General features: G+C 37.8%; 1 protein-coding gene across 1 annotated transcript; it reads right to left on the minus strand.

Moving 5' to 3' along the window:
* Positions 1 to 481: 481 nt before the first annotated feature.
* LOC113462995 (uncharacterized) lies at positions 482 to 12,056 on the minus strand. The gene is made up of 7 exons (XM_088722992.2): positions 11,708 to 12,056; positions 7,084 to 7,238; positions 6,924 to 7,010; positions 6,172 to 6,567; positions 5,634 to 5,737; positions 2,246 to 2,345; positions 482 to 2,157 (listed from the first exon to the last, which is right to left on the minus strand). The coding sequence occupies exons 1-3, from the start codon at positions 11,809 to 11,811 to the stop codon at positions 6,931 to 6,933; spliced, it is 339 nt and encodes a 112-aa protein (XP_088579118.2). The 5' UTR covers positions 11,812 to 12,056; the 3' UTR covers positions 482 to 2,157; positions 2,246 to 2,345; positions 5,634 to 5,737; positions 6,172 to 6,567; positions 6,924 to 6,930.
* Between the last annotated feature and the right edge of the window lie 277 nt (positions 12,057 to 12,333).

Genomic DNA, 12,333 nt, shown 5'->3' on the forward strand with positions numbered 1-12,333 from the left:
TTGAGCACGCAAAAGTCAGTTACAAAGAGAGACAGGAAGGATGTTCAAGTGAAAAGCTATGGTAGCGGACGGGAAGAAAGAGATTCATCTTTTTTTTTTCTTTTTTTTTTGTTCTTTTTTGAAGGTAAAAAGAGACGCATCTATATGGATGGGAAACATGTTTCAAGGGCATTAGGCCTTGAGCTAACTATTCTCCCATAGAGAAGCAGGCACCACTATTCCAAGATTGATGCCATCCTTTGCATTCCGTTCTCTGAGGAGTGAGGAGGATTGGAGGTGGAAATCATAAGCTCATGTTTTTTCTTTAATCATCTGCGGTGCAAAAAGATGGTAAAAGCCATCAAATGAAACAGTTTGTTTTTATCAAGGCTAAACAAAAAGCCCAAGTCAAAGCAAAAATTTAGGAAATCTGTTGGTCCACATGAAAAGAGTCCAAAAGAAATTCTGCTTTTTATCCCTGCTTTTAATATTACTCATGCACTGATACAAATCGGCCAAACCCGTTCCAAAAGGCATTGACCTAAAAATTTTACTTATAGCAATCCAATATCTACATAATTATTATTTAATAAAACAAAGGGTAGTACAGTAGCAAATAAGCTTGTTTAGATCAAAATCTTTTTGCTTTGAGCCTTTGAATAAGGTCAGGTTGGGGCATCTCAGCATCAATTCGTGTTACATTGAGATAGGATCGGATGCATTAGTACTGGTATGATCGTACCCAAATTGACATTTAAAGTTGAAATATGCTCGATCCATCTCTGAAGACTACGTGACTGGGGTCAACATTTACCAAACCAGCCTACATGTTTTGCGAGCCACAGCAGCCACCCCTCCTGCTGCTTGACCAAAGTTTAGGTATTAGTGGGGTCAACAAAGAAGAAACAGACAAATGGAGAAGAAAGGGCATGTAACTCGTGCACATTTTTAGTTGCCTTCTTGTTGCCATGTACTTCTTAAAGTATTAATGGAGCACTAAGTTTTCTTGCCGGCACGGTAGGAAACGTACTAGTTCAAATTGAACAGTATAGTAGCCCTGTTTCCTTTCCATTGACATAACTGTAGGATCTTTTCCGAAGATATTGGTGGTATCCAATAATCATGGAGCTACTATTCCAAATTTCAACCAGGAGAGAAATCTTGGACCCAAGCAGTTTGAAATGTCAGTTTGATCGAATCAGGTCTCCGTAAGTTTAAGTGGACAAAAGCTGAAACTTCTTCATCAGCACATTCAGTTCAAGAAAATTTAACACAGGTATTATCCAAGTCAACCCAATTCAAGATTTCTGCTGCTCGACTAGGAACTCGGCACAGCACTGGGAAATGGAGCCTGAGTCTCGATGGAGCAAACCAGATCGCCGACCTAACCGACCCATTTGCAGCCCCATTTGCAGGTAAATAATCATGATAGAACTGCACTACAAAAGCTTCCACCAATCATTTATTTTTAATCTCCATAAGCTTTGCATGTGCTTGGCTGAGTGATTTTATCATTTAACTTAGTTTCTGTTCCCAGTGAGACCTTCCTTAAGAACTTCTTATAACTTTCTATTGTGTTCTTTAGTTAAATGTGATTTCATCATCTCCAAGCCACTTGATGGATCTAGAGAATCTAACAAGAGTCACGGGCCCCACCACCCACAACCGACCCACTGATTGAAAAGCACCAGATCTCCACAACGGTTCCTGTTAATAATTCACACGGGATCCTAACCAAAATCCAAGGCCATGAAAGAAAGAAGGGTAAATAAAATAAATTTTGGGATCACGGAAAGCAGGTGGAGGGCCAATGGCAGCCACACACAAAGATGTCATCCAGGACCAGCAGGCTTTCACATCTTAAGATCACAACAGCAAAGTCAGATGGCAGGCTAGCACTCAGTAGCCATTGGATGCTTTTGTTCCACACCTTTCATGGAGACTGTAACTCACAAACGAAGGTCCAACTCCACGCAACCAAACAAGGAACGATACCATGCTATGAGAAAGTTTCAGAGTTTTGGTGGAATGTTATGGGTGAAGAAGTCGTAATAAAAATGATTCGGTGTGGTGCTTATTTATTGTTATAGGGTAGAAAGTGAGGGTACCAGTCATGGGGACAACCTTGCATTATGCCATACTTGTTTTCTATCTACTTCTCTCAGTGAATGCTGCAACCTGTCAAGGAAAATAATGCGCATTAAATCATACATCACGAGCCATTAAGCCTTTAGTTGGAAAGCTTGACTAACTACACAAGACGAACCTACTGATCATGCAGGCGAGAAGTTTGCCCCTGCCAAAATTCGAAGAAGTTTGGTTTTAGTCTATAACCTTGCCGATCCTCTGGTTTAGGAATCAAGCTCCTGTTTAATCATAGTACATACAAAATAGGATCAGAAAATCAGGTCTTTTACCGACCCGATCTATTAAAATGATGCAGAGATCACATATCTTACAAAGTGGGCAGTTATCAACAAGGTCTAACATTAGAAGGGTGATAAGAATTTCTTTTCTATGCAATTCTGTTCCTACTCAACATCTAGAACAGTATAAAAACTACCTTATATAATCGAAAAGGGTATTAATTCACTAATATTAGTAATGTTGAGGTCATGAGATCGGATAAACTTTATCCACAAGAAGGGGACAAATCAAAAGCAGAAATAAAAAGAAAAACATATATGCAATGTGACTCGAGTATGGAAAATAATTCAGAAAATTATCTTAACAACTCAGGAACGAAATGAACCTTCTTCACCCATAAGAAGGCGACAGAATCAGAACTTGGGTTAGTCAACAACTTGCTTCAAAAGTCAGTATCTGTTATCAACTCTAAACTCTAGTATATATCATCCCATGTCTCTCTGACATTAACCAAATGGAGTATGTTTACATAAAAAGAATGATACATCAATAAATTCTCATAATAAAACCAATAATGAGACAAAGCATTCTATACTCCCCATTTTGAAAAGGAAATAATATGTAAAACAACCACCAATAGACAACGTGTTCTAGTTTCACAAAACTCCAGCTACCTACAGTCATGTAAGCAAAGCGCGAGCCACCATGGGCTTGGTCCAAGTCCAGCACATTTAGTATAATAATCTAATGATCGCACTGATAGAAGAATAGTTTGATACAAATTATATGTGTTCTTCTCTTATGCATGCAATGCTATGGTTACTTTGTCTGCTTTTAAAATTTTGGATAGATCATAGGTGCATCAATTGATTAAGAGAAAGGTATGCCGTACTAGCCCAAATTAGGCAATACGGAGCATACCGTACCGTACCAATTTGATACCGGTACCCGGTACGGGTGGCATACCGACACTCGGCATGCTAAAAAAAATTTTGTACTGTACCATACCGACACTATGCTAGTGTGGCATCGGTACAAGGTCCGGTACCGAGACGGCGAACCTTGATTAAGAGCATACATATAAGACCTTTTCAATATTGAAATTCATATAAATATTTATTTTATTTCATTGATACCTAGCGGCAGATGGATTTGATAAATCCAAGCCTTATCAAGAATAAGTTGTGCCTTAGCAAAAAAAAAAAAAAAAAAAAAGAAAAGAAAAAGAAAAAGTTGTGCCTATCAGGCTACTGGGCTAGCCTGTCCCATTGACACCCTTAATATGGAAACATCACATTGTACATCCAACCTCCATGAAAACGCTTCATGAGCTGTTGAAGAAAAGACGCCATTATTGCACCAATCAATTAGGAGCATACATATAAGACCTTTTCAATACTGAAATTCATAATAAATATTTAATTTATTTAATTTATACCTAGTGGCAGATGGGTTTGATAACCAAACCCAAGCCTTATCAAGAACAGGTTATGCCTGTCAGGCTACTGCAAATTAACCTGGCCCGTTGGCACCTTTAATGTGGAACCATCAGTTTGTACATCCAACCTCCAAGAAAGCCCTTCATACGTAGTTGAAGAAGAGTTGTTATCATTGCACCTCTCTCTCTCTCTGGATTAGAAAAGTAGCTGCTACCTTCCCATTCCACTCTGCTGCTCTCCAATCCCAACCTCTTTTTCTTCAATATGCTAGTCCATCTTCTCATGAGCTATGCTGTGTTCTGTTTCTCTTTGCACTTAATTTTGAATGTCAGGGTGAAGAAAAAAGCGATTTACAGTTTTTTTTGATATTGGAATTTTCAAAAAAAAATATTGGATCGAAAAGTAAAATAATTGATCCAACAAATAAGTTGCTACTCAAGTTAGGATGAGTTGGAAATCTAGTACTAAATATATTTAGGCTGGAGTAGAGCTGCATTGGATTTTCTGAGTATATATTGGCATTTCATACTAATATCAAGTTCAATAAGTCTACCCACTCTTACTCAAATTTCAACTTGCGCTGGATCAGGCTCAAACTAGCTTGACCTGATCTGGGCCCAGTCCCACAAACTCTATTTTTCAAATAGCTAATCGTAACAAACACTAAAATATCATGGTTTGGGTCTGCCTCAAATTAACCCAACCCAAATAGCATCCTCTACTGTACAAGGATATTAATAGAATAATTTATCTTTGTCAACATCATGCTTTTGGAAAGCGCACAATGCACAGTTTGTATTCCATACAGTCAAAATAGGATTAAGCATTTATCTTATACACATCCATACATCTGTGCTTCCATGTGCACGTGAGCGCACAGAGGGTTTCTAGGATTCAATCTTCAACCTGCTGGTGCAAAAGAAATCATAGTTTCGTTAAGGAACCACACGATTGATCTAGAATATCTATGATATCTAAAAAAAGTTCATGTGTTTTGGAGGGCATTTACTTATGCCTCAAATGGTCCAAAAAGTGGGTATTAATGGCTCCACATCATGTTTTTACATCATGTTTTGGGATGGTTAGATCATAATCTCCAGCATGGATCCAAAAGTTTTTGTCTTATTACTCATTTCAACATAACAGAAATATTGATACCATCCATTTTGTGACCCCATACATACGTAAATGACCTGCACACACTTCGTGGTTTTTTAGCATTTAAGATGTCATAGATGATGATTAATGGTGTTGATTTTGCACCTACAGTACTGAAGCCTCCCATCAGCATAAAATCAACCATGCTCTATAACATTTTAAATGTCTAGAAACAAGAAAATCAAAAGGTTTTAAGATTTGCTACCTCTTAGAACCTACCTATGCATCAGTGACCACCAATAATGAAAAACCAATCTTTTGGTTCTCTTGTGGGTGTGGTTAAACAGAAGCTGATATTAACCAAAACATCCTTGATGAAAATCACATCTAGACTGAAAAATTTTGGTTTTCAAACAAGGATGGATATCTAGAAATAGCTTATAGATCATGGATTCATGCAGTCTACAGAAGGCAATATAACAGCAAAATAATAGTATGCATCCACTATGAAAAAATTAGCGCACCCTTTCAATAATCAGAGAATAATTAAAACTAAAGAGAAATCAGGCCTGAGACAAATTGACCCATTAAAGAATCTTCCTTCCAAATCCTTGAATGCTTGGAAAAGCACAAGCCTTCCAGCTATAACAGTACTCTATAGACAGGCAAATATAAAAATCTTCCCAGTCTAACATATAATAAAAGAGATTTCTCTTATGGATGCTCAAAGACAAGACAAACAAACCATACCTGATTGCTAGCTATTGCACAAAGCAGATGTTCTCGAGGACAACTGTGGAAGTACCTTTCAGACTCCTCATCAGAACCTTTTGAACAGCGCCTTCTACTCTAGCCTGCAAATTTTGATGCTGATAATCTCAGACATTGTAAACCAACCAGATGGTAAATAAGGATGTTGAATTTCTTTCCCTTTACATCAGTATAGTTCAGCATATTTTATGAAGGACAATGAGTCAACAGCATGCCCTGGGCATGTTCTCTAGTTGAACTAATATATGGTGATGCATATCAAATTAATTTTGACATCTATATAAGGTTTCAGATTTTTACTAACAAGAGGCTAGTTATAACACAAACCGAAGATGACATAACCAGCTCTAAGCATCAAGAATGTGTGCCTTTTTTCATCAAGAAATCTATCTGTCACTGTATGAAAGATAGAAAACTAGAAAATTTAAAACTAGAAAAATTTATACATACCAAGTAGGGTTTTGAGAAAAAATAATCAAAGAAAAATATATTCTAAACTTCCAAAGGAAAGCATTACCTATCCATTTGATGCTATCTGTCTGAAATATTCTTCGCCAAAGTTCTTATTATCAAGGACATCTTGTGATGCTACAAGCCTTTTCCTATCTTGTCTCACTGCTATTATTGATGTTTACCTGTTTTCCTTGTCTTTTACAAGCCTCCAAAGTAAATTGAAACCTCTCTTCTTATTGAGAAAATCTTTGGCCTCCCTTATCTGAATCTATTTCCAGCACGTTTAGTACTATTCCTTCGTTGAGTTTTAATATGCCTATAAAAAACCTTCTCTTCTTCAGATTCCCAGCAAGCTCCTCAGCATCCATGAGCATGCTGATGTGCACGAGTCGACCAGGGCTGATAACCAATCGAAATTTTTGTGCTAACACAGACATGTAGTTAAATGGATCAAGTCAACCTACAGCCCGGGATCAACCATAACCTTGTCAGACATGGTGTTACAATTTGGACATAAGTTCTAACAAATGCAGAATATAATAGAGAAGGGTAGCCATGAGAGGGATACGAAGCTTTAAGTGGCAGTTCAGAGGCATCTCACCGCTTGCTGCCAAAGATTCTATAATGAAATCACCTTTCTAATTCTAACAAGTTAACTACTTATTCTCTCAAGGTGTTCTAAATAGAAATACATACAAGAGAGCATCTAAAGAAAGAGTACTTGTACTTGTCCATTTCCTATTGTTTAATCTAATAGACTGGGTCAATATCTAACCAAATAACACAAAAGTAGTACAAAATAGAGCTCTGCATCACCTGGCGGTTAAAAGAATTCCAGTACAAAAGAAGGGATGAGGATTTTCAGATAAGTCTTGATCCTTTCAGCCTCCATAATTGGTATACCTAAAGAAATAAAACCAAAGCCATATATAAAAAATACATGAACTTCAAATTTATAACTAAAGCTCTGCATCACCTGGCAATTTTCTTTTCGAACCATTATCAATATCACTCAGTGAACCAAGCCTTTGGATAAGATCATCAAAAGGTGGCCTCGGTTGACCTAATTTTGTAAGAGTCAAAACTATTAGCCACAGATTGCGTGTGAAGTAGCTGCAAGCAAGTCTTATCCTGTCAACTACATAAAAAGATATTAACGTATGATAATGCCAAGATGACATAGAAATAAAAAAAGAAAGCATGAACTTTTAAGTATTCTCCAATTTTCGCAATTCATGCATGTACAAACCATCAAAGTAATAAAGTAACATGCTGATACCATATTGAGACAAAAATCTAAGACAAAGTTATGCCAGTTTGAGGTCAGTGTAGAGAGGTTTTGGGTATGCCTTTTGCATAACAAACAAAGAGTAACAAACAAATGGTTTATATCCAAAGTGATACAGATGACCGGCAGCTACCAGACCATCACCACCATTATTTCCTGGGCTGCCGATAGCAAGAATTCGGCTATGTTAACTTAATTTGTAGACCTATTGAGATAGTGAATTTATAATTATTACTTTGAGGCATAGAAAAAAGTTAACAAGCATTACACACTAAACACAAAAAAGTTGTCTCTAACGTGATGAAACTATATTATACCATAATAAAGGATCAAGCATGGTATGTCGTATCGGCCCGAACTAGGAGGCACGGAACATAATGTACCATACCGGTTCGGTACTGATATCCGATACAGGTAGCATACCGACACTCGGTACACCAAAAAAATTCCGCACTGTACTGTACTGATACTATACTAATGTGGCACCGGTACGGAGTCCGGTACCAAGACGAACCTTGGGATCAAGGATTAAGAATATAAAAATATGCCAAAAAAAATTACAAGCTGGCTAATAGAAAAAAAGGATAAAGATAAAGAAAAAAGACATGTTTGGTATAATGCCCGTGTGATTTGGTAGTGGGAATATATGATGTAATCTACCGTATCACCAGAAACACTAGCCAAGCATGTTTGGAAAAATGAGTAATAATATCACATAATGCAAACTAGCCATCTATAATATGTTAGTAGGGGGGAAACATTTTTCTTATTTCTTTGTGTATATACTACACTCAGTTTCTTTCATTAAGAACTATATATGTTTTGAACATTGGGACAAGAATCTTAGATCTTCAAAACAAATGTCATAGTTTAAGATGAACAAAGGAAGCTAGAAGCAAGAAGAGAAGATGCAATAATAAATTCTGATGCAAGGAAGATACTGGCTATATCTATTTGTTACTAGTAAGAAGTAGATTTGCTTTGAACTTTCAGGTAAGAATTTTTTTGAATCTTTCAAGATAAACTTCATAGCTTAAGTGAAACCATGGAATCCTATCACTGAAAGGAACGTAAAATTATATTGCTAGAATTCAAACTAACACAAGGAACAAGTGTGAGGGGCAGTTGACGCTGTGAGGGCCTGGTCCATTGACCGGCCCGCACACTCATTGGGCTTGGGCTTGCCTGAAGAGACCAGCCTAGTGGTTGTACGTGAGCCGCACGTGACGAAACAGGAGAGGAGCACTCCGGTTGGGAGTCTCCTTCCTCCCCATTTTCGATCGCGATCGCGATCGGAATAGTAGTTGTTCAAGCTAATCCGAACACCGAAAAGCCCGGATTTTTGCCTATTTAAGCTTCCCCATCCTCCCCTTTTGAGATCCATCAAAGAATAGAGGTAGTTTTTCTTTCGATCTCAAGCTTTCTTCTCAAGAATCTTTCCCCGTTTTTCGTCAGAAAAGGGCGCCGGCGAGCCTCCCCGGACCTAGGTACGAGCTCTCCATCTTCTCCTCTTCCTTCCTTTGTGTTTTGGGCCTTCATTCCCGTGGATTTAAGCCAGCAATCGCCTGAGTCTCTTCCAAAATAAAGCACATTTATTTTGGTTTCTTCCACCGTGATTTCACACCGCCGGCCACTGGGTTTGATCGGGGATTGCGATCGCCTGTGGTCACTGTCGGGTGGGCAACTGGGCCACCCTGCTGCCACCTGTTACTGGCGAGGGGAAGAAAGAAGAGAGATGGAAAGAAGGATTCTTCCCTCTTTTCTCCTCTCTACTTTCTCTCTCCTGTCTACTTTCTCTTTCTAAAAGATCTATGGAACCCAGTATCAGGTTTTATTGACCTGATCTACGAACCCGAGTTGATATCTGAAAAAAGGTCCTAAACTGCTCTAGTGCTCGGAAAGCCTACCAGATCGATCATCCGATCTTGTCAAGTGTCCGTAGAATCCACTGATGATGAACTATGTTAAATGACCTTGGTCCTGATCAAATTCATGCCCTATGAATTATTGATCGAATCGTTTGGGCCTGACCCACCCGAAATCGTCGAATGCTATCATCCGGCAAATCGTCCCTATTTTTTATTATTTCAATTCGATTAAAATCGTCAAACAAAAATTAATTTTGCTTGTAATATTTTTAATAGGGTTAACTAAATTGCTTAGTAAAGTTTGACAGTCTAAGATGAAAGAGGTAAGTAGATCTTATACTCCTTATTATTTTCAAATTATCATGTTTTCCATGCATATGATTTTTCGGTAAAAATATTATATTTTTCTTAAAATTATGAATCAACATACGTATTATGAAAATCATGTTTTATTATGAAAAATAATTTCATGAATGTTTTAATAAAAATAGCTTTGTTATGAAATATGAATCTGATAATGCCATTTAGTATTTTTCATCTATTTATATGAATATTTTAAGAAAAAGATATTAATTTTCTAAAGGCTCTTCGATACCTATGTATGATCTATAGAATTAGAAAATCAATACCCTAAAGTTAACATCCAACAAAAATGGCTCTCTATCAATGAATTAAAGTTGGTAACGAATACAAATTATGATATCTTGTTGATTACGAAGATGGCCCTATCATGGGTTATAGTGACCATGGCACGATTATCTGTGAGCAATGTTTTGATCCATAATGATTAAATGACATGAAGAATAATTTATCAATTTATTTGCAATATAAACTTGGAGCTATGTTTATGAAAGATGGATGATTTGTTCATACATGATTTACTTTATAACTTGTTTTAATATACTATATTATAAAATGCTTATTTTGAAATATCTATTATTTTTCTTAAATGATGCATTGACATGAAAAAACTTATCCTTGATCCGGTAAGATAGACTAAGATTTGCTTACTGAGCTGTGTCTCTTATATATCTCCATTTTTATTTTTCTCTCTCTATATGAATAGGGTCGATAGGAACGAAGAATGGTCCACGCTTGGAGTTCACGCTAGCAAGCTTGGCGATTTTGTAGAAGAATTTTAGTATCTTAAATTAACTATGAATTTGTAGTTAATGATTTTATGAATGTTGAGGATTATGAATTTGATATTTATATTTGGATCTAGACACTCTGGACCAGTGTTGGTTGTATTAAATAGATAGTAAAATTGGACTTTTATTTATCATATTTTGTTAGATAGATTTGAAAGCTACATGTAATATTGGCTTCATGTTATCTTGGATTGTATCCCTCGGTAGCACGACCATGTTATACTCCGAATTTGAGACGTGATAGAAGCATGGATGGGGAATGGATTTACATTAAATTTAATGATTCCTACATTTGAAAGCTGAAATCTAGCCAATGCAATAAGATAGACCCTATCATACATGACAGCACTAGGAAAAAGTATAGATACATACATTAGGAAACAACAATTTTCCAACATAGGCTACTTTTCAGCACTTGATCCTGAATAGAAGATTTTTGAATCTTCAAAACAGATCTTATAAACTAAGTAAGATGTGTAGAAGACCACTAATAACAAAACCAACATATATTATGAATGATCTTCTCATTTATATTCAAATCTTGACAGCCTATTTGGATGATATTTCTATCCATCTTGGGAAGGTGAAATAATGATGGCAAGCTGCAAGGTGGAGCAAACACATCTGCCAGTATTGGATCTTTTACAATGTCTAATGGCATGCCATGGAGCTTGAAGGATCAGAGCCTGGACAGTTAAAGCACTTAGATTCATCATGGCATCTCCGGGTCCAGATGAAATACCAACAGCCTAAGCCAGATGCCTGATCTCTATCCTTACTTTTCTCAAGTGTCTCCATGCTTGACTCCATGACCATTTACATGGTCTCACATCTAGCTTATCATTATCCAAAGCTCAAATGTCATGAGATCCACATCAATTAAAAAACCTTCCGTTCCCAACAACAAATGTAAAGATAAACTCCATAACGGAACTCAGGACACAATCTAATGCCATTCATAGGTATAATGAAAGAAATTTGAAGGATATCATGTGTCCAACAATCAATCCCTTCAGAATTAGTATACGATCCAATTTTCTTCAGGGACTCTTAGTCACGCTACAAAGTTTTATATCAGCATAAACTCAAAGAAAAACGGAAAATATCAAAAAAGCCGTGAACTGAACAGAAGCAAAGATAGAAATTGGCAAATTAAGCAGAACCAAAAACGACTTCTTTCAACCAAATTACCCAACTTAAAATTAATTCAATGGGAAAAGAATTACTTCTTCCTAGGCTTTAATACATCAACCAAGGTACTAAGCTAAAAAGCCATAAAGATGAAATTTTTACCGCTGCGATCGGATAAGGACCCCATTAACTCCTCTATCAAGGTGGCCACGCTCAGTCTCCGCCACATCTTTCTGGGAGAGATACGACACCGCTTGGCCCCCCATCCCTCCTCCCGAAGAGACGCCGCAAGAAGAAGGCGAGGCGCGGGTTGAGACGCAGCGCGTCTTCTCAGAGACCAAAGAGGAAGACGAGAGAGCGTCGGAGATGGTCGGCGGCGGGTATATGGGGACGTAATCGGGGCGGTGGCGGCGAAGGCGGAGGAGGAGGAGGAAGAGAGAGTGGAGGCGAGAGGTTTCCAGAGGACACAGTGAGATGGCATCGGGCGGGATTTGGCCTTGACAGTTGTTAACGGGACAGGGCTGTTACAGTCGCATCTTTTGCGCGAACAAAGGGTTCCCCTTCCTTCGTCAGCCACCGTTGGATGACCATCCACACATATCTCAAAGCTCTCCGAACCTGCCATTCACCGCCTGCGCCGCTCTCAAAGCGACCGTGGGCGATCCAACGGTGGCCAAGCGCAAAGGAAGGTGATTCCTTCTTTCGGACAAAGGACGGGGTTGCTAACATTCCGATGCGATGGCGTCCGGCCGTAGAAGGAATGAGATTTTTATTCATTTATTTATTTT

The sequence above is a fragment of the Phoenix dactylifera genome, chromosome 5 (genome assembly GCF_051530095.1).
Source record: "Phoenix dactylifera cultivar Ajwa chromosome 5, Ajwa_hap1_PhDact_Kaust_v1.1, whole genome shotgun sequence".
In the NCBI taxonomy this organism is placed as follows: domain Eukaryota; kingdom Viridiplantae; phylum Streptophyta; class Magnoliopsida; order Arecales; family Arecaceae; genus Phoenix; species Phoenix dactylifera.

Coding starts and splice junctions, on each gene's coding strand:
- LOC113462995 (XM_088722992.2), bottom strand. CDS start 11,811: ATGGGGGGCCAAGCGGTGTCGTATCTCTCCCAGAAAGATGTGGCGGAG. Junction 7,239..11,707: donor GTCCTTATCCGATCGCAGCG/GTAAAAATTTCA, acceptor TGTAGTTGACAG/GATAAGACTTGCTTGCAGCT. Junction 7,011..7,083: donor TTCGAAAAGAAAATTGCCAG/GTGATGCAGAGC, acceptor TTATTTCTTTAG/GTATACCAATTATGGAGGCT.